Raw genomic sequence first — 25,598 nt, forward strand, 5'->3', positions numbered from 1 at the left:
AGGAGAGTATATGGGTTTGGCACCACGGGGTGGATAGGCAAAACAATTTGGTTGATAAGGCACAGATCCTGAACTAACCTGTAAGACTTGTCTGGTCCCAGGACAGGTGAAATGGGGGAACTGTAAGGGGAGTTTATAGGCTTTAAAAGTCCATGCTGTAGCAGGTGAGTGATAACAGGCTTTAATCCTTTTAAAGCGTGCTGTGGGATAGGATATTGGTGTTGCGGGGGGTAAGGGTGATTAGGTTTTAATAGGATGGTAATGGTCATGTGATCGGTTGCCAGGGAGGGAGTAGAGATGTCTTATACTTGTGGGTTAAGGTGGGGGGATACGAGAGGAAGATGCAAAGGAGGCTTTGGGTTGGGAAGAAGGGTGGCAATGAGATGTAGCCCAGGAATACACAGGGAAGCAGATAATTTAATTAAAATGTCTCAGCCTAATAAGGGAGCTGGGCAGGTGGGGATAATGAAAAAGGAGTGCTTAAAAGAGTATTGTCTAAGTTGGCACCAGAGTTGGGGAGTTTGAAGAGGTTTAGAGGCCTGGCCGTCAATACCTGCAACATTTATGGAGGCAAGGGAGACAGGCTCTTGAAAAGAAGGTAATGTGGAGTGGGTAGCCTCCTTATTGATTAAGAAGGGGGTGGACTTACCTTCCATTATGAGAGTTACCCAGAGCATCTGTGATGGTCCTGTAGGCTTCCGAGGTGATCGGGCAATGTCAGTCTTCAGCTGCTAAGCCGAGAAGATCTGGGAAGGAGTCAGAGAGCCTTAGGCCAGAGTTCCAGGGGTTCTGGAAGTGGCTGCCAGGTGAGTTGAACAGTCTGATTTTCAGTGGGGTCTCACACAGATGGGACACGGCTTAGGAGGAATCCTGGGCTGTGGGCATTCCTCGGCCTAGTGGCCAGATGTCCAGCACTTGTAGCAAGCTCCTGGGGGAGGAGGTTCTGGAGGAACCCCTGGCAGCAGCAGTTCAGGCATTTGGAGTTCTTGTGTGCTGGAGATGTGGCTGGGGTTTCTCTGAGAGTGGAGGCAAGGAATTGCAACTCAGAAATATGTTGCTACTTGGCTGCCTCTACTCTATTATTGTACACCTGGAAGGCGAGGTTAATTAGGTCCCGTTGTGGGGTTTGAGGGCCGGAATTTAACTTTTGAAGTTTTTTCCTAATGTTAGGAGTGGACTGGGTGATAAAATGCATATTAAGAATAAGGCGGCCTTCTGGCCCTTCTGGGTCTAGGGCAGTAAAGCGTCTAAGGGTTGCTGCTAAGCGGGCCATGAACTGGGCTGGGTTTTCATTTTACCTTGGGTAGTTTCTTTAAGCTTGTCATAATTAACAGCTTTGTAAGCTGCCTTTTAAAGCCCTTCAATTAGGCGGGAAATCATGTAATCTCGCCTAGCTATACCTGGGGAATCTGCCTGATAGTTCCATTGGGGATCCTCTCGAGGAACTGCTCTAATGCCTTCCTGGAGGTCTGGCTCATGAAGCTGGTGGTTATCAGCATGAGATTGGGCTAGAGAAAAAACTCATTCTCGTTCACCTGGGGAGAGGGTCAAAGTCAGGATGACATTTAAGTCACTCCAGGTTAAATTGTAGGACAGAGTAAGATATTGGAATTCCTGTATATATTTAGTGGGGTCTGATGAGAAAGAGCCTAAACGCTGACTGATCTGAGAGAGGTTTGATAGAGAAAAAGATACATGTACCCTGACTATGCCTTCAGCTCCAGCCACTTCTCTAAGAGGAAATTGCTGGGCAGGTGGGGAAGAGCTAGTCACAGAACTAAACTGTAAGCTGGACTGGGTGTGAGGAGGGGAGGTGTTAGAAGGATTATAGGGTGGAGGAGTGGAGGCTGAGGAAGAATTGGGACCTGGCTTGGCCTGGCGAGGAGCAGCCTGGGGAGGAGGGGAGAAGTCAGATGGGTCTGTAGAAAAGGAAGATTAGAAAGACTCAGCTATGCTTGGGATTGGGACTGAGAGGACAGGAGGGAGGGAAAGAAGGAGGATTTGGGATGAGTCACATTGGGAACAGAGAGTAGGGAGGGAACAATGTGTAAAAGAATGCCTGGACGTCAGGCACCTCAGACCATTTGCCTATTTTACGGTAAGAATTATCTAGATCGTGTAGGATGGAAAAATCGAAAGTGCTGTTTTCTGGCTATTTGGAAACACTGTTGAGTTTGTATTGGGGTGAGGCGGCATTGTAGAATAAAATAAGGCATTTAGGTTTAGGTCAGGTGTGAGTTGAAGAGGTTTTAAGTTCTTGAGAACACAGGCTAAGGGAGAAGAAGGAGGAATGGAGGGTGAAAGGCTGCCCATAGTGAAGGAGGCAAGCCCAGAGAAAAGAGAGAGTAGAGACACGGAAAGAAGGGATGGGGGTTGCTTGCCCCCAGGAAAGTGGAGAAGGGGTAGAGACATGGAGAGAAGGGGTTGGGGGGTTCTTGCCCCCCAGAAAAGTGGAGAGGGTGTAGAGACACGGAGAGAAGGGTTGGGGGGTTCTTGCCCTCCAGAAAAGTGGAGAAGGGGTAGAGACATGGAGAAAAGGGGTTGGGGGTTCTTGCTGCCCAGAAAAGTGGTACTTGCCACTAAGGGTGAAAGACCAAGGCAGGTGTCCCTGTGTGGTCAGACACCTCTGAAACGTGGATGAATAATCAGGTGTCCCCGTGTGATTAAACACCAAGGGAAGACTGTCTTCCCGAGTCCGTGACCGGTGCCAAAGTTTTGGGTCCACGGATAAAACTCATCTCCTGTCTCTATGAGAAAAGTAAGGAAACGGAGATTAAGAGAAGGGAGAGATTGAAGTGTGGTGCCAAGATTGAAAGGAGCAAGAGGTTGAGGGATAGTGAGAGAGGTTGGAGAAGAGAGTAAAAAGAGGCCGCTTACCTGATTTAAAATTGTTGTGATGTTCCTTGGGCTAGTTGGTCTGAGGACTTGAGGTCGCAGGTGGATATTTCTCACAGAGCGAAGAGCAGGAAGACAGGGGATTGATCTGCCAAGGGAGGTCCCCTGATCTTAGTCATGGCAGCAAAATTTCATTCACGTCCATGTGAAGAGACCACCAAACAGGCTTTGCGTGAGCAACAAGGCTGTTTATTTCACCTGGGTGCAGGCAGGCTGAGTCCAAAAAGAGTGTCAGCGAAGGGAGATGGGGTGGGGCCGTTTTATAAGATTTGGGTAGGTAAAGGAAAAAGGGGGTTGTTCTCTGGTGGGCAGGAGTGAGGGGTCACAAGGTGCTCAGTGGGGGAGTTTTTGAGCCAGGAGGAGCCAGGAGAAGGAATTTCACAAAGTAATGTCATCAGTTAAGGCAAGGACAGGCCATTTTCTTTTCTTTTGTGGTGGAATGTCATCAGTTAAGGCAGGAACAGGCCATTTAAATATCACTTCTTTTGTGATTCTTCAGTTGCTTCAGGCCATCTGGATGTATACCTGCAGGTCACAGGGGATATGATGGCTTAGCTTGGGCTCAGAGGCCTGACACTGAGAATGCTACAAGCTCCCACTACCTTTCAACTTGGTCTTTGTTGCACATGCCAGGACTTAGCAAATGCTCTGAGGGCAAAAGCAGAGGCAAATGTGGGGCTTGCATAGCTGCACTAGTGTACATTCTTTCCAGCAATCTTCTCTTCAAGTCCCACTTGGATTGTTTTTTTCTTTAACAACTTCGGTTGCTTTAAGTATTTTACCTAGCTTCTATGTTTACTATTGATTGGAAAGTTAGTACAAGCTCCTCCATTGTGCTCAGATATTGGATGTAGCTTCTGCTTATCCACAAGTGTCCCAAAGCCCCAAGGGACTGGTTTAGGATTTATCCTCTGTCACCTGGATGATCACACCAGACTTCTAACTGGTCTCTGCTTATAGGCTTACCCTTTCCAATCCATGCTAACTCAGGAAAATTATACATCTGTTGTATTTTTCCAAAATTTCTTGTAGTATACATTTCTCAGATAATAAAGTATGGCTTCTGGCTTCCCCTCTCTACATACAGTGCTGCAGACTTGGTTCAAAAATTAGGAACTGGCAAGCCATGTTTTGGGAGGCCCAAGTGGGAGGATTGCCTGAGGTTAGGAGCTCGAGACCTGCCTGGCCAACACAGTGTGACCCCATCTCTAGAAAAAAAAATGAGCTTGGCACGGTGGTGCACTCATGTAGTTCTAGCTACTTAGGAGGCTGAGGATCACTGGATTCCAGGAGTTCAAGGCTGCAGTGAGCTTTGATTGTGCCACTGGAGTCCAGCGTAGGTGACAGAGCAAGACCTTGTCTCTAAAAAACAAACAAAACACAATTAAGAACTGAATTCCTAAAGTATCCAGGTACTGTATGAGCAGTGAGCCAAGATGAATATGCACAGTTCTGGTCATTGAGTCTAGTATAATAAGGATGATAGAAATATGAAAGATAACCTCAAAGTTGTAATTTTTATGATGTAATCATGCCCCTGACACTACAGGAGCCTAGATAATGGCATGGGCCTAGTTAGTACAATCCCCTTGCTGGGCTAGAGTCAGTAATAAGCTGTAATAGGAAGTCATTGTCTGTCAATACTGATACAAGGAACATTTACCGAGCATTTACTATGTTCTAGGAACTGTTCTCGCTGATTTGGAAGGGCAGATAAAGAAGTCTACCATTTGCCCTAAAGGGGTTTGCAGTCCTTAGGAGACAACCCTGCCAAACAGTAACATACCAGGTTGTTTGAAACACATCAACAACAAAACAACAACACCAAACAAAACAGAAACAGGAGCAACTTTTTAAAGAGTTGAGAAGAATAGCACAAATACATAAAATGAAAAAGAAGAACAATCTTCAAAATAGAAAATAAATTTTATGATAAATTAGTATAAATAAGACTTCACAAAACAAGGTGTACAAATGGACCGTAAACACATGAGATGATGCTCAGCATCTTTAGTCATCAGGGAAATGCAAACTAAAATCCCAAAATTCCACTCAGAAACACTAAATGGCTAAAATAGAAAAGGTGAGAAAGAATGAATGTTGGTGAAGTTGAGGAACAATGGGGACGCTGATGCTGGGAATGTAAACTGATGAAACCACTTTGGAAAAAAATATTTGGCGATTCTTAGGAAGTTCAACATATATTTATCCTATAGCCCAGACATTTCAGTCTTAGGTACTCACCCAAGAGAAATTGGTTGCTTGAGGGCCTGAAGGGGAACTGGTAGGGGGTGCTTTATGAGTGTTGTGAGTTAGGCCCTGGGCTTGCGATCCGAGGAGGGAAGAGGAGAGAGGCTGATTTTGGTATCCTGAGATCCTTCATGGACCCAAGAAGCCAAAGTGAAATCCTGAAGTGGGTTGTAGGGGACCAGGAAACTCAAAGGCTTTCTTTAGGTGCATCTGAAGAGATCTGCTGCTTGCTTTGTTCTTTCCTACCAGACTTGGGCCAACAGAGACCACTTTGTCTTCTAGCATCTCTGGGACTGCTCCTGTTAGGGGAAGAAGGTATCTGAGTTACCTAAGGTGAATCCATACGGGTCTGCAGCAACCTCAGTTCTTATCTCTTCAGAGCAGCAAGAATTCGACTAAGAGGCATAAGGCAAAAAAAGACCGAGGCAAGTCTCAGAGCAGGAGTGGAAGCTTATTCAACAGCTTTAGAGCAGAAAGTAAAGTACACTTGGAAGAGACTCCAGTGGGTGACTTGAAGGACAAGTGCCCTGCTTAACCTTGATCCTGGGAGTTTATATTCTGGCCCATTTTTGGCATATTGCACCCCTTTCCCATGATTCTTCCCTTAGGGTAGGCTGCCCACCTGCTAACACCCTCTTTATGCTTGGGAAGTGAGCATGCGCAGTGTGTTTAGGAAATTGTACTCATGTCCATCTGAGGCTTTCTTCCCTTTTCTGGTGGAATGCCTCCGGAAGGTCATACTCTGCCATTTTCTCTTAAGGCACATGCCTGGACTCACTTGCCCAAATCCTGAGATTTTATTGGAAGCTGATTAGCAGTCTCAAGTGTTTTTATCTGTTTGGGAAGTTGCCTCTCCCTGGTGCCCGAGTTCAATGAACACTTGAGTGTGGCAGCTATGGACCCTCAGGAGATTGTCTTTCCTCACTGGCTGCCAAGTTCTCATTTTTAGAGAGGCAGTGTGGTAACTTCCCAACCATCACTTGCTGGACGCCTGACATTCCTGGTGGGTTGGGGGTAGAGCCCACTCCTGCCTGGTTCATGTCTGTCTAACTCCCTGTAACACTCCCATTTGGAGTCCAGGAGCAACTTGAGCGTCAGTGATAAAGATTCTGTGTTAGCAGGCCCAGCAGTCAGCAATGATGAGTCAGAAGAAACTGAACACTTACCAGTGACATGCAGAGGGGAGGCAGAAGGATGAGAACTTGGACAAAAAGCACATTCTATTAAAAAACATGTGAGGGGCCAACACTTTCTGAGGCCGAAACACGATTTCTCTTCTAAAGAATTTAGTGAGTGAATTGAGATCCAAATTTGATTTGACAAATACTTCAAAACAAAAAGCAGAAATATATGAGACCATGAGGAAAAAGAAGGGACGTGGCAGATAAATCAAGAATAACAAAATATAAATTACTAGAATTTCACAAGGAGTGAAAGGTATTCGTGGAAGTAAGACAATAATTAAAGAATAGTAGATAATTTCTTGAATGTAATAAAAGGCTCACTGTTTCAGGTTAAACCATGCTTTCTCAACGGGAGTGATAATGTCCCTAATGGGGCAGAATCTGGTTCTTGGGGGAGTAAACAGAAATCTCACTCCCTTTATATACAGAGCACAGATGCCATACATAAACAAATACACAATATATCTATGCTATTAAAATTGTATGGGGAAGCGATTAGGGAAAAATGTCTAAGAAGGCTCCTTAAGTGGGGGTTGATTAAAACAATGGAGAAATACTGGACTTGAGTGATGAGAAAAAAGAAACACTGAGGCATCTGTCAGTACAAATGTTGTACTCTAAAGAGAAAGAGAAAAATCTGACAAACAAACATACAGTTAAAAAGAACACATTATCTACAGAAGAAGTACGATGCTGGAATTAGACTTTTTATCTCCAACGCTGGAACGGACAGTGGCATAGCAGTTAAGGACTACTGAGAGAAAGGACTACAGCCCCACAATCCTGTACCCAGCTGAGATGTGGCCCCTCTGTTAGGTTGAAGGAAAGATACACAGCAATTCAGACAGTTTATCTCCTGTGTCCCCCAACAGAGAAACCTATTTGAGAGACGACTTTCCAAACATTATCACTTATGTGAACCTGAACAACAATTGGTGGGAATGTGAAGAAAAGAAAGGAAATGGAGGCATGTACTGAGGCTGGGACTAAATATTTCAATAATTTCTTATGTGTATAACAGAAAAAGAAGTTTAGACTTCAGGTAAAGTTCAGTTGTAAATAAGCACTCAGAAATTGAAGGAACTATCTGTGAGATACATTTGACTAAGACTATTGAACTAAAATTAACAAAATATCCTGGCAAAACCTGGAAGTTAGGAATAGGGGATCAGTGAAAAGTGAAAAAGAATTAAGAGCATTGCAAAACTGTTGTTTTCAAATAAGTACTAGAGAAACGTGTTCTGATCAGGAAGGCAGAGAAAGCGCAGGTAACCATTTAATGGGGAGGGTAATCCAAGTAAAATTTCAAGCTAAGTACAAAATGGAGTACATAACAACTTGATAAAAACCAAGGGCAGAAATAACAATATAAAATAAAGAAGATGCGAGGAATGTACAGTAAAAAAGTCATTACCCCAAATGTGTATACACTAAATTCTAGCATGAAATAAATTTTGAAATGTGGGTGGGTGAAGGGATCACAGGAATAAGAAATAAAATCAGGATGAACATAATCCATGCCCAGAGATTTTGATTCATTTGGTCTGGGGTGGGTCCCAGGCATTGGCATCTTATAAAAATTTGGTAGAAAGGTCTTGAAATATCCAGCCACAGTTCACAATCACTGAACTGGAAAATCACGCTTAGCAGATTCCAGAACTGGAACTGTTATTGATGCCTGTGTCTCGAGGTGCCTAGAAGCCAGAATACCTTTGCCGTGTTCTCCCTCAGAATCTTGAGATTTATTTATTTTTGTTCAGGTCCTGTATAACTTGTGATATCGCAAGAGCAGCGGAAACATTTTTCTCTGTCTCATCACGTTGTTTTTCTAATACACTTCTCCAGGTTTTGTCTTCTGTGTGTTCCCCTATACTGGACTTACGTAGTCAAGAAGTCTGGTGCTTTGAAAAGCAATTAGTGTTTAAATAAATTATGTCTACTTTTATGTCTCTGAGTCGGTACTCTACCATCAGCTCAACATCTAATCCAATTAACCACGTACTGTTTCCCTGGATTTTTTCGTTTGTCTCACTTTGTGCCTTCACTTGGAGGCAAAACATAATAAATGCCCTTGACATTTCCCCTGAGGACATAGGCAGTACCCGTAGTACTACCTCTTAGAAGTGTTTTAAGTAGAAATTCACTCATATGATACATTTAGTATTTCATACTGATCCTCCCAGTATTATCCTTTTATTTCTGTTGAAATTATATGCAACCACTTGGTGTATCAGTCTTCAAGGTTTGGTTTAACACTGTTTCTCAATTCTTTCAAAGCACACAAAACATCTTCCTTTTCAGTAACACTTACAGCTGGTCTCTGAGATTTTTCTTTTCTTCATTTGTTAGATTTCTTTAGGTCTCAGTCATTGAGTCTAATAAGACATTTCACAACATATTTAAGATCTGACTAGCTTTTCATTTATGTTGAATGTTTCCTCTCATTTGCTTTTTCAAGAAAATCCTGTTCATTCTCTATGCCCGAAGCAGTGCATTTAACAATTCTTCAGGTGCTTCTAATGTATAGTCAGGTTTCAAAAATCTCTAGGGAAGTTCTTCTAAAACTTTGCCTTTTGGAATTATTAGGAAGACTTTGAAAAACACAGATCTCTGGGCTTCACCACTAGAGTTTCTGATTCAGTCGGTTGAGGTCCAAATTTGCATTTTTTTTTTTCAACAAGCTCCCAATTGATGCTAATGCTGAGCACACACTTTGAGAAAGTTGAAGGTGTTTACTGATTTAAAAAATACAGTAAGCACTCACTAACTGTGGTTAATAGGTTCTTCAAGACGATGACTTCAAGCGAAATGATGTATAATAAAATCAATTATATCATAGGTTAATTGATATGAACGAGTCACAAAAACATCACCAAATTTCTAAATAAAGATTCAACACACTTTGAATATTAAACCTTGAAATAAATGTGAGTTATGCATGCATTTAAGAAAGCTTAATAAAACCAAGTAAGATTATTTTTTACCCAATTTTCAGTGAATCAGTGAGTGACAGTGGTCGTAGTTGTGGTAAGTTAAATCAAGGAATAAATGTTTGCAAAGAAAAAATTATAAGGAGCTCTTCCTACTACTACACAGTTAAAAACCAACAATGACAGACACGGCAGGCTGATCTATTTTGTACTCTGATCATTATTGTCTTGCATTTGTATGATTACCACATATTTTATGAATTTTTATTTTTCTGTAATTTGTATTCGTTCATTCATTTTCCAATCCGCTGATTCCACTTTAGAGTGGCAGGTGGCTGGAGCCAATCTCGGCAGCTCAAGGTGTGAGGCAGGAACCAACGCTGGACAGGACCCCATCTGGGGTTCAGGGCACACCCTCACACTAGGACCATAGAGATGTCAGTTCACCTGATGTGCACATCTTTGGGATGTAGGAAGAAACAAGAGTATCCAGAGACAACCCACACACACATAGGGAGAATATGCAAACTCCACACAGACAGTGGCCCCGCCAGAAGTCAAATTTTTTTCTCATTAATGTTATAATAAAATGATGTTAGGTGAGGCTGGGCACAGTGGCTCATGCCTGCAATCCCAGGACTTTGGGAGGCTGAAGCGGGTGGATCACTTGAGCCCCTGGGCTTTTGAGAACAGCCTGGGTAACATGGTAAAATTCCATCCTCTACAAAAGATACCAAAGTTACTCAGGCATGGTGGTACACACCTGTAGTCCAAGCTACTCAGGAGGTCGAGATGAGAGGAATGATTGAGCCCAGGAGTTTGAGGTTGCAGTGAGCCATGACGGCACCACTGCATTACAACCGGGGTGACAGAGTGAGACCCTGTCTCAAAATGAAAAAAGAAATAAAAGGATGTTATTTGAGAACCTGCTGTATTTGCAATGTAAGAATCACCTGAAGAAGGACATAGAAAAATACAATATATTGCTTTATAGATAGATTTTGTCACGGCACCAGGGCCAAAAGTGATGTCCCTGATCTGATTTACATTGAAATAAATGTGAGCCATACATACATTTAAGAAAAATTTATAAAAACAAGCAAGGTTATTATTTACTCAATTTTTGGTGAATCAGTGAGTGACAGCAAACAGAGCTCACAAATAAATGAATCCCAACTGGGTGGGGCCCCCTTTGTGGAGAGTTGCAGCTTTAGGAATTTAATCATCTTGATGATTATTTCGATTAGTTAGGAGCCCATTATCATAATCTAATCAACGATAAGGTGATTGATTATAAAGTGACATGATTATCCTTATTGTTTGGAACCCCTTTCATAATTTTAAAATCTCTTCATTTTCTTAATAAATTTTACAAACTTTTAAGGAAAATAATTCTAAACATTGTATTTCAGTACCGAAAACTAAGACACAACTGTACTTGAAGGCATATTAAAGTAGGCAGAGGCTTGCAGCAATTGCTGCCTTCTCTGAAGAATCATTATGATTTCAGTAATATCAAATGCAGAAAATGTTGTGTTGAATAACTCTTAAAATACCATAAGCAGATATGTTGTTGAGAATGGGATGTTTTTTGTATTGGTGAAAAATTTTGTGAACTTCTGGACAAAACTATATACAATGGTCCTGTGATTTATGCAATTGCATTTCTCGAACATTATGAAAATTAAAACAAGCAACAACACGTGTAATTTATAATTAAATAGGGTGCAGCCTTGGACATTGTCAACATGTTTATCATCCAATTTCATGTCTGAAGGTCAGTGGAGAGTCCTATGACATGCTTGCAGGTAGCTTAATTGTCTTGGCCGTTGTCAATAGCAGCCCCCATTCACTAGGAGAACCACCAGAGCAAACTCCAGATTTTAAATGAATCCAGACTGGGTGGTGCCACCTTTGTGGAGAGTTAATGCTTTAGGTAATTTAATCATCTTGATTCTTCTTGTGATGAGTTAGGAGACGATTATCACAACCTAATCAATCCAGAAGTCATGAAGTCTCCACCCACTAATTAAGGTGACTCAATATAAACCTGCCTCCTGTGCCTCCACATTAGCTCATTTGGAAGACCTGGGTATAGGTGGTCGTCTCCTCGGCTCCCAGTCCCTGCAGCAGCTGAGGTGCCTGTGTCTCTCTGGTTCCCAGTGGCCGCCATCATGCTCTCCTCCACACTCAGGGTGGCTGTGGTGTGCGTGAGCAATGTCAACAGGAGCATGGAGGCCCACAGCATCCTCAGGAGAAAAGGGCTAAGTGTCCGGTCTTTTGGAACTGAATCTCATGTGAGGCTACCAGGACCAAGACCCCATCGTCCTGTAGTTTATGATTTTGCAACAACATATAAGGAGATGTACAATGACCTCCTCAGGAAAGATAGAGAATGCTACACCCGCAACGGAATCTTACACATCTTGGGAAGAAATGAGAGAATCAAGCCCGGTCCAGAAAGATTTCAGGACTGCACTGATTTCTTTGATGTCATCTTCACCTGTGAGGAGAGGGTCTATGACACAGTGGTGGAAGATCTGTGTTCCAGAGAACAGCAGACCTTTCAGCCTGTGCACGTGATCAACATGGACATCCAAGATACCCTGGAAGATGCCACGCTGGGAGCTTTCCTCATCTGTGAGATTTGCCAGTGCCTGCAGCAGTCAGACGACATGGAAGACAATCTGGAGGAGCTGCTGTTGCAAATGGAGGAGAAGGCAGGAAAAAGCTTTCTTCACACCGTCTGCTTCTACTGAAGATCTGGGCTGGCTTTGTCCCCTTCCTCAGTAAGAACTTCGGCATGGGACTTTAGTCCGGATTTATTGTGAGAAGCATCTGCAAAGACCTTCCACTGAGTACTGTTTGTATTACCTTTGTACACATCACCTGGAAAGAGACTATTACCAAGAAAATATTTTACGGGAAATGAGAAGGACTAACATTTTTAAAAGCACTGAAAAATGCTTGGCATTGTTCTAGGTGCATTACATGGCATAACTAATTTAAAGCTTATATCATTCTACAAGGAAGCTAGCCCACCATGACGCCATTTTCCAGAGGAGCAAACCGAGCTGATAACGGGCTGCTGGAAAAATGATTTGTTTGAGGGTATTCAGCAGATAAATAACATTGTATAGATAAGCACCTTTTAAATAAACTTCCTTTTCTCAATTTGAGTGGTTTTTTATTAATTTTTTAACTTTTGAAGTTAGTTGAGACCAATGGAGTGTGGTATGTTAACTTAAATATTGTTCTTCTTTAATAAGAGTATAATATTACATGTTTGAACAGATAAATGTTTTTACATATAGATTATATCTTTTTTACTAGTGCTCACTTTAATAGGTAAAATCCAAGTTGGATAATCAACTACATATGATTGTAAAATTTGGAATTATCTGCTCAAATCATAGGTCATCAAATTAAATGAAATAAAAAATGTAAATAAAAAGTATATTCTTATTTCTGTTGGGGGGATGCATTTCAAGCCAATAAGCGACATGCTTCTGTTTAAACCTTATGAATTACCCTGAAAAAATAAAACCCCAAGTTGGATAACAAACCACAGATTATCGTAAAATTTGGAATTATCTACTCAAATAATAGGTCACCAAAGAAAATCAAATAAAAAAATTTAAAAAAATCTATATTCTTATTTATGTTGGGGGATGGATTTCACACCACTAAGCCACATTTTTTTATTTAAGGCTTATAGATTACACTGAAATAAGCAATCTCTCATATTGAGAGATTCAAATTGTATTAAATTTAAAATGTTTTTTGATTTGAGCATTGAGAACATCAGGTGATAAACCTAATGATGTTTTCACGGAGAAACAAGTGAAACACTTTCCATAATCCTTGGTAGTGGCACTAAAACATGTTCACTAATAGGAGAAAAAATAGATCGGAAGTAGTTGTTCAGAGTTGAATTAATTTACATGTTATCTATTGAATTAGACTTATTATGGCAACCTGAAATAACAGCAGAGATTGGCTTTCAAAAGATAATGAGTTTATTTAAATGAAGGATTGTAAACTGGAATGCACCAGGTATAACAAGCTGTAGGTGCATCCTGAGAGTTTGGGGTAAGGGGAAACTTTTAAAGGCAAAAAGAAGTCCACAGAAACTACCTTAAACCAAAGTTCATTGGTAACAGAAGCTGACTGCAGGAGTTGGCGTTAGCTTCTTGGTGGAGACAGCCATTGCTAGGCATGTGTTCTTGCGAGAACATTTTATCTGGAATGCTGCAGTCTTGAATATAATGCAGTTACAGAAATATGTGTGAACATGCAGAATGAGCAAAGTGTGTAAGACCTGCCGGTGGTGTAAAGCATGTAGGATGTGCCATAATCTCTTGTGGGTTTTAGGGAGTCGTGATAGCTCTTATCTCAGATATACAGGCATGGGCTCCCCTCCTTCATGACCCTCCAGCTCCACTTCACCTGGATCTGACGATAGTGGACTTCATCTTGGCAGTAACAACTTTCACATTTTTGGTATCAGAAACTTCCAAAGTTTTAAGAAAATATTCTTTTTCCTCTTGCAGTGTAGGTAGCAGGAGGCAACTGGAAGTGGGGAAGCCAGCTGGTACAGTAGTTCCCAGAGGAGAGGTTGGGAGCTTGGGAGAGGGAAGTGTCTGTCAAAAGGCAGAAGAATGGACACATTGGAGAGGGATGTTAGAGCTGACATGAGAGACTTCTTGATGAGAAAAGGAGGACTTTGGAATCACTCTCAGATTTCTGACTTTAAGGGTGGCTGGGTCCAAATATATAAGTGAAAGTTTTGGAGAGATAGTTTCTGTCTATTCTGTCAATTTGGCTTAAGATAAGGCCATCAGCTGGCAGTGGGCAGTCAGGATCATGATTGGGGATGGGGTGAGGATATTTGGCATAGATAATTGTAAAATATGGGAATAGAAACCTGAGTGTAGGTTTTTGTGAGAGCTCTTCTGAAGATAAAAGTGAGACTGTCCCATAGATACTACTTTTACCAGCCAATCCATTTGGAAAAACATGACAAGGTGATTGAGTTTCTCTTTTCTCTGTGTTTGGACATGGACAATGCAAATGTGACAGAAGAGCAAGGTGCAGAAATGCTTCAGGAGTTTGAAAGGGTGTAATTATAGTGATAAACCATGAAAGCTGGTTTTGGACCAGAAAGGGTGAATAAGTAGGGATTGGGCTGGAATCCATGGGTTGTGGCACAATGCATGGTCAAACAGCCCTTAGAGTTTAAATAAAGAAGCAAAAGTGAATGGAAAGATGTGGTCTTATAGTTGGGGCATGACTGTTTCAGATTTTGATCTAGTGGTGAGGTTCTTGATGACTGTGACCATGAGTATCTCTGGTGGGGTGTAGATAAATGCAATTGGAGAAGAAGTGAGAGTGTTGAGGGTGCTGGGTGGATAATCTGTGTGGGTGCTGCAATTGCTAAGAACTGTGGCAGTAGTTGGATGTGAGGAAGCATGAGAAGTGCGAGCTTATATAATCACTAAAAATCCAGGGTGTGGGAAGTATGGGGCACAATTATATGTTGGGCAGATATGGTAAGAAGACTTTCTAGGTTGTTGAACACCTCTAGTATTGGTTTATTGGGTAGAGGGAGGGGAGCTCTGATTGGAAGTCGTAATGGTGACCCCGCGTATCTGACTATATACTATGTAGAGTGGGAAATAAAGATTTAGATTTGCTGTAATGAAAATACAATGATTTCTTGAGGAAGTAGCCAGAGAAAGAGGCAAATGGGTGTTCACATGGTTATTGAAGATGAAAAATGACATTTGGATACAAATTTCAAGAAGATTTGAAGATGAATCTTAACTATAAAAGTGAGTTATGCCAGAAAGAAGGTTATTGTGATAAGGACCAGTGAAATGAACATTGCTTTAGGTGTGTCTGAGAAATTTCTATTTCTTGATTACATGATGTATGCCTTATAATAATTTCTTAAGCAACTCCTTTATTTTTGTTTAGTTTTCTGTATTTGTGTATGTGTGTTTTTTCTTCCGTTTTAATATTACCATAAGAAGACTAACAAAACACTCAAAAAATGAGGGAAATACTTTGTTTCAGAAAAAAACTTAACATTATAAGTATGTTAATAGCTTTATTTGTAATTGTTTTATTTCCTCTCTTTTACTTCCTCTCCCTGCTCACTTCCCACGTCCAATCTTCTCCTTCTCCTCCTTCTTTTTTTTTTCAGTATTTATTGATCATTCTTGGGTGTTTCTCAGAGAGGGAGATTTGGCAGGGTCATAGGACAATAGTTGAGGGAAGTTCAGCAGATAAACAAGTGGACAAAGGTCTCTGGTTTTCCTAGGCAGAGGACCCTGCGGCCTTCCCCAGTGTTTGTGTCCCTGGGTACTTGATATTAGGGAGTGGTGATGACTCTTTACGAGCATGCTGCCTTCAAGCATGTGTTTAACAAAGCACATCTTGCACCGCCCTAAATCCATTTAACCCTGAGTGGACACAGCACATGTTTCAGAGAGCACGGGGTTGGGGGTAAGGTTATAGATTAACATCATCCCAAGGCAGAAGAATTTTTCTTAGTACAGAACAAAATGGAATCTCCTATGTCTACTTCTTTCTACACAGACACCGCAACAATCTGATTTCTCTTTCTTTTCCCCACATTTCCCCCTTTCTATTCGACAAAACCGCCATCGTCATCATGGCCCATTCCCAATGAGCTGTTGAGCACACCTCCCAGACGGGGTGGCGGCCGGTCAGAGGGGCTCCTCACTTCCCAGACGGGGCAGCTGGGTTGGGGCACCCCCCACTTCCCGGACGGGGTGGCTGCCGGGCGGGGGCTGCCCCCCACCTCCCTCCCAGGCGGGGCGGCTGGCCGGGCAGGGGCTGTCCCCCACCTCCCTCCCAGGTGGGGCGGCTGCTGGGCGGAGGGGCTCCTTACTTCTCAGACGGGGCAGCAGGGCAGAGACACTCCTCACCTCCCAGACTGGGTGGCGGTCGGGCAGAGACACTCCTCATTTCCCAGACGAGGTCACAGCCAGGCAGAGGCGCTCCGCATATCTCAGACGATGTGCGGCCGGGCAGAGATGCTCCTCACTTCCCAGAACGAATGGCTGCCAGGAAGAGGCACTCCTCACTTCCCAGACTGGGCGGCCAGGCAGAGACACTCCGCAGTTCCCACAAGGGGTTGCGGCCGGGCAGAAGCGCTACTCACATCTCAGATTGGGCGGCTGGGCAGAGGGGCTCCTCACATCACAGACGATGGGCGGCCAGGCAGAGATGCTCCTCACTTCCCAGATGGGGTGGCGGCCGGGTGGAGGCTGCAATCTCGGCTCTTTGGGTCGCCAAGGCAGGCGGCTGGGAGGTGGAGGTTGTAGCGAGCCAAGATCACGCCACTGCACTCCAGCCTGGGCATCATTGAGCACTCAGCGAGACCCGATTCGCAATCCCAGCACCTCGGGAGGCTGAGGCGGGCAGATCACTCGCGGTCAGGAGCTGGAGATCAACTCGGCCAACAGGGCGAAACCCCTTCTCCACCAAAAAATACAAAAACCAGTCAGGCGTGGCAGAGCGAGCCTGCAATCCCAGGCAATTGGCAGGCTGAGGCAGGAGAATCAGGCAGGTAGTTTGCAGTGAGCCGAGATGGCGTCAGTACAGTCCAGCCTCGGCTTGGCATCAGTGGGAGACCAGGGAGAGGGAGAGGGAGACCGTGGAGAGGGAGAGGGAGAGGGCGAGACTCCTCCTCCTTCTTCTTTTTTGAGACAGAGTCTCGCTCTGTTGCCCAGGCTGGAGTGCAGTGGTGCGATCTTGGCTCACTCACTGCAACATCCGCCTCCCATGTTCAAGCAATTCTCCTGCCTCAGCCTCCCAAGTAGCTGGGAGTACAGGTGCACAGCACCACACTTGGTTGATTTTTGTATTTTGGATTACTGGTGTGAGCCACAGCTCACGGCCCCATGTCCGATCTACCCCAAGGTCTGACCTGGATTGTGTAATCACCATGTGGCTTGTTTGTGGTTTTACAAAAGTCTAATCCGTGAAGCAGAGAATGTAATACTTCAAGTTCAGTCTGTTGGTTGAAGCGAGTCGTAAGGCAATGTCCCTGGATAGAAGGGGATGGGTAATAGACTGCACATGATGATGGGGGAATGGCACGTGTGTTCAGCAGAGAGAATGGCTGGCAGCTATGTTAACAGATGTGCAACCACACCTGATAAACTATCAGATTGACAAATGTTGAAAAGCTTGACACTGTACCCTGCTGGCAAGTGTGTGAGGGAAAAGGCATGTTTGCCCGTCGTAATGAAAAATGTTACAAGCTCTATGGAGGGCATCTTGAATATCTAATAAATTTAAAAACATGTTTACTCTGTCTTCCAAGTAGCCTTATAAGTAGCTAGGACTCAGGTGTATGCCACCACACTTTGCTAATTTCTATTTTTTATTGTTTTGTAGAGATAGGGCTTCACTATATTGCTCAGGTTGGTCTTGAACTCCTGGCCTCAAGGCGATTCTCCTGCCTCAGCCTCTCAAGGTGCTGGGATTATAGGCATGAGCCACTGTTTCTGGCCTATACGTCTCTTTGACCACAGTAATCCTGCTTCTAAAAATTAACCATAAGGTCTATCAGCAGAATTATCCAACTGAAGAAGTGAGAAAAAAAGAACAAAAAAGAAAAGAAAGAGATCCTCAGGTACTGGAGGAACAATATCAAAAGGTCTAACAGATGTGTAGTTTGGGTCTCAAAATGAAATGAGAGAAAGAATGGGACTGATTTTTGTTTTTGAGGCAATAATTGTGAAATTATTCAAATTAGGTAAAAAGCTAAAATATTACAGATTGAAAAAGCTCACAGAACTTCAAGGAGGCTTAAAGACAAAGAAAGTTGTATGTAGATGCCTCCCAATCAAACTGAAAATTAAGACAACGGGGAAAAATTTAAATGTAGCCGAAGGAGGCAGGACAGAAAACACTGGTACCTTAGTAGCATCAAGCACACTTGATTTTGATTACTCTCGTCGTCCTCCAGTAATACAAACAGGATTATTTGGAGAAATTGTTGATTCTGAGGCTGGAAATATATAAGATGAAGCTGGGGCATCTCATAATGCCAGAGTGTTTCCTTTTCCATGAAAAATGAAGTAAAACCAAACAAACACCACGATGGGGCACATGAAAGGGCCCAGGAGGCAACTGAAAGTGCTTGCGATGGCCAGAACAGAAACAGCTTGAGCAACAAAACAAAGCAGCATCGAATTGTAACCCCACATAGAAAAATAAATATCCAAGATTCCATACAGGTATGAAGAAATAATTGAAGAAATACGTTAATGAGGGGGAGAATAGACACATGTGTGAGGAGTAAGTCCATATAATTTACATGGATAATCCACCCACAAGGAAGTAGGGCACAAGTCCCCACTCCTTAAATGTGGGCTGCACATAGGGACTTTTTCCAAACAGTCCAGCATGGAAAATGGGAAAAAGGGTAAATTCACAGTGGAGAAGGCTGATGAAGTGGAGCTGGAAAGTGATGAAGGAGGGGAGCCCATGCTTGTGTATTTGAGATAAGAACTATCACAAGGACTCTCTAAAATCCACGAGACATTATGGCACATCCTACATGCTTTACACCATCAGCAGGTCTTACACACTTTGCTCATTCTGCATGGCCACACATATTTCTATAACTGCATTATCTTCAAGACTGCAGCATTCCAGAGAAAATGTTCTCGCAAGAACACATACCTAGCAATGGCTGTCTCCACCAATAAACTAATGCCGACTCCTGCAATGAGCTTCTGTGACCAATAAATTTATTTCAAAGCAGCTTCTGTGGACTTCCTTTTGCCTTTAAAAGTTTCTCCTTACCCCAACCTCTCAGGATACACCTGTGACTTGTTATACCCGGTGTATTCCTGACTCCAGTCCTTCATTCAAATAAACTCATTTTGAGAGCTAATCTCTGCTGTTATTTTAGGTTGCCGTAATAAGTCTAGTTCAATAGATAACATGTCAATTAGTTTAACTATGAACAACTACTTCTGATCTATTTTTCTCCTATTAGTAAACATGGTTTAGTGCCACTACCAAGGATTGTGAAAAAGTGTTTGAATTGTTTCTCCTTGAAAACATCATTAGGTTTATCACCTGATGTTCTCAATGTTCATACCAATGAACATTTTAAACCTAATAAAATTTTCACTATGAAAGATGCCTTTTATTTCAGTGTAATTCATAAGGTTTAAACAAAAGCATGTCGCTTAGTGGCTTGAAATGCATCCCCCAAACAGAAATAAGAATATGCTGTTTATTTACATTTTTTATTTCATTTAATTTGATGACCTATGATTTGAGCAGATAATTCCAAATTTTACAATAATATGTAGTTCATTATCCAACTTGGATTTTACTTATTCAAGTGAGCATTAGTAAAAAAGATATAATCTATATGTAAAAACATTTATCTGTTCAAACAGGTAATATTATACTCTTATTAAAGAAGAACAACATTTAAGTTAACATACCACACTCCATTGGTCTCAACTAACTTAAAAAATTTAAAAATTAAAAAAATCCACTCAAATTGAGAAAAGGAAGTTTATTTACAAGGTGCTTATCTATACAATGTTATTTATCTGCTGAACACCCTTAAACAAATCATTTTTCCAGCAGTCCATTATCAGCTCAGTTTGCTCATCTGGAAAAAGGCGTCTTGGTGGGATAATTTCCTTGTAGAACGATATAAGCATTAAATTAGTTATGCCATGTAATGCAGCTAGAACAATGCCAAGGATTTTTCGTGCTTTTGAAAATGTTAGTCCTTCTCCTTTCCCATAAAATGTTTTCTTGGTAATAATCACTTTCCAGGTGATGTGTACAAAAGTAACACAAACAGTACCCAGTGGAAGGTCTTTGCAGATGCTTCTCACAATGAATCCGGACTAAAGTCCCATGCCTAAGTTCTTATTGAGGAAGGGGACAAAGCCAGCCCAGATGTTCAGTAGAAGCAGACGGTGTGAAGAAAGCTTTTTCCTGCCTTCTCCTCCATTTGCAACAGCAGCTCCTCCAGATTGTCTTCCATGTCATCTGACTGCTGCAGGCACTGGCAAATCTCACAGATGAGGAAAGCTCCCAGCGTGGCATCTTCCAGGTTATCTTGGATGTCCATGTTGATCACGTGCACAGGCTGAAAGGTCTGCTGTTCTCTGGAACACAGATCTTCCACCACTGTGTCATAGACACTCTCCTCACAGGTGAAGATGACATCAAAGAAATCAGTGCAGTCCTGAAATCTTTCTGGACCGGGCTTGATTCTCTCATTTCTTCCCAAGATGTGTAAGATTCCGTTGCGGGTGTAGCATTCTCTATCTTTCCTGAGGAGGTCATTGTACATCTCCTTATATGTTGTTGCAAAATCATAAACTACAGGACGATTGGGTCTTGGTCCTGGTAGCCTCACATGAGATTCAGTTCCAAAAGACCGGACACTTAGCCCTTTTCTCCTGAGGATGCTGTGGGCCTCCATGCTCCTGTTGACATTGCTCACGCACACCACAGCCACCCTGAGTGTGGAGGAGAGCATGATGGCGGCCACTGAGAAGCAGAGAGACACAGGCACCTCAGCGGCTGCAGGGACTCTGAGCCAAGGAGATGACCACCTATACCCAGGTCTTCCAAATGAGCTAATGTGGAGGCACAGGAGGCAGGTTTATATTGAGTCACCTTAATTAGTGGGTGGAGACTTCATGACTTCTGGATTGATTAGGTTGTGATAATCGTCTCCTAACTCATCACAAGAAGAATCAAGATGATTAAATTACCTAAAGCATTAACTCTCCACAAAGGTGGCACCACCCAGTCTGGATTCATTTAAAATCTGGAGTTTTCTCTGGTGGTTCTCCTAGTGAATGGGGGCTGCTATTGACAATGGCCAAGACCATTAAGCTACCTGCAAGCATGTCATAGGACTCTCCACTGACCTTCTGACATGAAATTGGAGGATAAACATGTTGACAATGTCCAAGGCTGCACCCTATTTAATTATAAATTACAAGTGTTGTTGCTTGTTTTAATTTTCATAGTTTTCAAGAAATGCAATTGCATAAATCACAGGACCATTGTATATAGTTTTGTCCAGAAATTCACAAAATTTTTCACCAATACAAAAAAAATCCCATTCTCAACAACATATCTGCTTATGGTATTTTAAGCGTTATTCAACACAACATTTTCTGCATTTGATATTACCGAAATCATAATGATTCTTCAGGGAATGCAGGAATTGATGCAATCCTCTGCCTCCAAGTACAGCTGTGTATGAGCTTTTCTATAGTTAAATGCAATGTTTAGAATTTTTTTGTAGTTGTATAATTTATCAAGAAAATAAACGAGATTTTAAAATTATGAATGGGATTTCAAAAAATAAGATAATCATGTCACTTTTAGATTGATTAGATTATGATAATGGACTGCAAAGTAATTACAAGAACAATCAAAATGATTAAATTCCTAATTCAGTAACTCTCCACAAAGGTGGCCCCACCCAGTCAGGATTCATTTATAGGTGAGCTCTGTTTGCAGTCGCTCTCTGATTTACCAAATATTGGGTAAGTAATAATTTTTTTTTTTTTTTGAGGAGTCTCGCTGTGTCACCTAGGCTGGAGTGCAGTGGCACAATATCGACTCACTGCAACCTCTACCTCCGAGGTTCAAGGGATTCTCCTGTCTCAGCCTCTCAAGTAGCTGAAGACTACAGGCATGCGGCACCACACCCGGTTAATGTTTGTATTTTTAGAAGAGATGGGGTTTCACCACGTTGTTCAGGCTTGTTTTGTCCTTCCCACGTCAGGTGACCTGCCCGCTTTGGCCTCCCAAAGTGCTGAGATTACTGGTATGAGCCACCTCACCCGGCCCAATTTTACTTGTTTTTATTAATCCTTCTTAAATGTATGTATAGCTGACATTTATTTCAATACAAATCAGATCAGAGGCATCACTTTTGTCCTTGATGCAGGGACAAAATCTATCTATAAAGCAACATATTGTATTTTTCTATGTCCCTGTTTAGGTGATTCTTACATGCCAAATACAGCAGGGTCTCAAATAACATCTTTTTTTTTTTTTCTTTATTGAGACACAGTTTTGCTCTGTCACCCTGGCTGGAGTGCAGTGGTGCCATCATGGCTCACTGCAGCATCAAACTCCTGGGCTCAATCAATCCTCCCACCTCAGCCTCCTGAGTAGCTGGAACTACAGGTGTGTACCACCATGCCTGGCTAATGTTTTTTTTTTTTTGTACAGGATGGGGTTTCACCATGTTACCCAGGCTGGTCTCAAATTCCTGGGCTCAATTGATCTACCCGCTTTAGTCTCCCAAAGTGCTGGTATTACAGGCATGAGCCATTGTGTCCAGCCTGAAATAATATGATTTTATTATAATATTAACTTAAAAAGTTGACTTCTGGCAGGCCAATGTCTGCGTGGGGTTTGCATATTGTCTCCATATCTTTGTGGTTTTTCTCTGGATACTCTTGTTTCCTCCCACATCCCAAAGATGTGCACATTAGATGAACTGACATCTCTATGGTCCCAGTATGGTGGTGTGCCCTGAGCCCCGGATGGGGTCCTGTCCAGCGTTGGTTCCTGCCTCACACCTTGAGCTGCCGATAGGTTCCAGCCACCTGCCACTCTGAACTGGAATCAGCAGGTTGGAAAATGAATGAATGAATACAAATTATTGAAAAATAAAAATTCATAAAACTTGGTAATCATACAAATGCAAGACAATAACGATGAAAGTACAAGATAGATCAGCCAGCCTGCCGTGTCTGTCATTATTGATTTTTTAACTGTGTAGTAGTAGGAGGTGCTCCTTACAATTTTTTCTCTGCAAGCATTTATTCCTTGATTTAACTTACCACCACTACGACCGCCATCACTCACTGACTCACCAAAAATTGGGTGAATAATAATCTTACTAGGTTTTATTAGGCTTTCTGAATTGTATGTACAGCTCACATTTATTTCTAAGTTTAATGCTCTAAGTATGTTGAATCTTTATTTAGAAGTTTGGTGATGTTTTTGTGACTCTTGTTCATATCAATTAGCCTATGATAAAATTAATTTTATTATACAGCATTTCACTTGAAGTCATCGTTTTGGGCGCGGTGGCTCATGCCTGTAATCCCAGCACTTTGGAAGGCTGAGGCGGATGGATCACCTGAGGTCCAGAGTTCGAGACCAGCCTGGCCAACATGGTGAAAGCCTGTCTCTACTAAAGAAATACAAAAAATGTTCCGGGCGTGGTGGCGGATGCCTGTAATTCTGTCTACTCTGGAGGGCTGAGGCAGGAGAATTGTTTGAATCCGGGAGGCGGAGGTTGCAGTGAGCAGAGATCATGCCATTGCACTCCAGCCTGGGTGAGAAGAGTGAAACTCCGTCTCAAAATAAACAAACAAACAAACAAACAAATTAGTAAACACCTGAAAGTTTCTCAAAGTGTGTTCGCAGACTAGCAGCATTAGCATTAATTGGGAACGTGTAAAAAATGAAAATTTAGACCGCAAACCACTGAATCACAAACTCTAGTGGTGAAGCCCAGAGATCTGTGTTCTTTCCTTTACATTTCCATGAGATGTTCTTCAGGTTCACATAAGTGATAATGTTTGGAAAGTCTTCTCTCAACTAGGTTTCTCTGTGGGGGACACAGGGGATAAACTGAATTGCTGTGTATCTTTCCTTCACCCTGACAGAGCGGCCACATCTTGGCTGGGTACAGGATTGTTGGGCTGTAGTCCTTTCTCTCAGTAGTCCTTAACTGGTATGCCACTGTCCGTTCCAGCGTTGGAGATAAAAAGTCTAATTCCAGCATCATTCTTCTCCTGTAGATAATATGCTCTTTTTAAAAATATATATATATTTATTATACTTGATTTCTAGGGTACATGTGCACAACGTGTAGGTTTGTTACACATGTATACATGTGCCATGTTGGTTTGCTGCACCCATTAACTCATCATTTACATTAGGTAAATCTCCTGATGCTTTCCTTCTGCACCCCCTGCCCACCCCACGACAGGCCCCATTGTGTGATGTTCCCCTTCCTGTGTCCAAGTGTTCTCATTGTCCAATTCCCACCTGTGAACAAGAACCTGTGGTGTTTGGTTTTTCGTTCTTGCGATAGTTTGCATGATGGAACTAGAAATACCATTTGACCCAGCCATCCCATTACTGGGTATATACCCAAAGGATTATAAATCAGGCTGCTGTAAAGGCACATGCACACCTATGTTTATTGCTATTCACAATAGCAAAGACTTGGAACCAACCCAAATGTCCATCAGTGATAGACTGGATTAAGAAAATGTGGCACCTATACACCATGGAATACTATGCAGCCATAAAAAAGGATGAGTTCATGTCCTTTGTAGGGACATGGATGAAGCTGGAAACATGTTCTTTTTAACTGGATGTTTGTAGGATTTTTCTCTTTCTCCTTAGAGTTCAAAATTTTTACTAGCAGATGCCTCAGTGTTTCTTATTTCTCTTCACTCTAGTCCAGTATTTCTCCATTTTTTCATCAATCCCAAGTTATGGAGTCTTTTTAGACACTTTTTTCTAATTGCCATCTCATAAAATTGTAATAGTAATCCCAGCTACTTGGGAGGCTGAGGCATGAGAATTGCTTGAGCCTGGGAGGTGGACTTTGCAGTGAGTTGAGACCATGCCACTGCACTCCAGCCTGGGTGACAGAGGCAGACTGTGTCTCAAAAATAAATAACAAAATGGTCTGTTAGATCCATTTGGTCCAATATTGAGTTTAGGTCCTGAATATCTTTGCTATTTTTCTGCCTTGATGATCTATCTAATCCTGTCAGTGGAGTGTTGAAATCTCCCACTATTTTTGTGTGGGATTCTAAGTCTCTTTGTAGGTTTCTAAGAACTTGCATTATGAATCTGGGTGCTCCTGTGTTGAGTGCATATATATTTAGGATAGTTAGGTCTTCATGTTGAATTGAAGCCTTTACTATTATGTAATGCCCTTCTCCATTCTCAGGAGATGGGCGTGGTGCAGAAGTTCAGGGATCCGGGAAATATTGAAGTATAATAGTTAAACAACTTGTAGCATGTCTGTATTTATTCAGTGCCTGACTGAGAATCTAGTACATAGGAAGTACACATAATCATTCTTTCCCTGCCTCTCAGGTTCCATTCTCCCCATCTCTAAATTCAGTTTTCAGAGTAGGAAGATTTACTCCCATTTTTGTTCCTGCAGTACCCTCTAAGTAATGGCTGAAATTGTTTCAAAAGTAAAATTGTGCGACAAGAGCCCAATAGAGGCTCCTTAGGATGTGCCTGC

The 25,598-nt window shown here is 42.2% G+C and overlaps 2 protein-coding genes and 1 long non-coding RNA gene across 4 annotated transcripts in view; 2 read left to right on the forward strand and 1 right to left on the reverse strand.

Moving 5' to 3' along the window:
- The window catches only part of LOC134731187 (uncharacterized), a 148,557-nt gene that overhangs the window by 52,969 nt on the left and 69,990 nt on the right, over positions 1-25,598 (forward strand). The window lies entirely within an intron of this gene.
- Positions 11,433-12,099, forward strand: LOC129393425 (RNA polymerase II subunit A C-terminal domain phosphatase SSU72 like protein 2-like). Its single transcript, XM_055095078.2, has one exon. The coding sequence runs from the start codon at positions 11,434-11,436 to the stop codon at positions 12,016-12,018; it is 585 nt and encodes a 194-aa protein (XP_054951053.2). The 5' UTR covers position 11,433; the 3' UTR covers positions 12,019-12,099.
- On the reverse strand, positions 20,238-21,072 carry LOC129393319 (RNA polymerase II subunit A C-terminal domain phosphatase SSU72 like protein 2-like). The gene has a single exon (XM_055093874.2). The coding sequence runs from the start codon at positions 20,820-20,822 to the stop codon at positions 20,238-20,240; it is 585 nt and encodes a 194-aa protein (XP_054949849.2). The 5' UTR covers positions 20,823-21,072.

Source organism: Pan paniscus, chromosome 9 (assembly GCF_029289425.2).
Source record: "Pan paniscus chromosome 9, NHGRI_mPanPan1-v2.0_pri, whole genome shotgun sequence".
Classification (NCBI taxonomy): domain Eukaryota; kingdom Metazoa; phylum Chordata; class Mammalia; order Primates; family Hominidae; genus Pan; species Pan paniscus.

Excerpts from the sequence above, each read along its gene's own strand:
- LOC129393425 (XM_055095078.2), top strand. The coding sequence starts at position 11,434 with ATGCTCTCCTCCACACTCAGGGTGGCTGTGGTGTGCGTGAGCAATGTC.
- LOC129393319 (XM_055093874.2), bottom strand. The coding sequence starts at position 20,822 with ATGCTCTCCTCCACACTCAGGGTGGCTGTGGTGTGCGTGAGCAATGTC.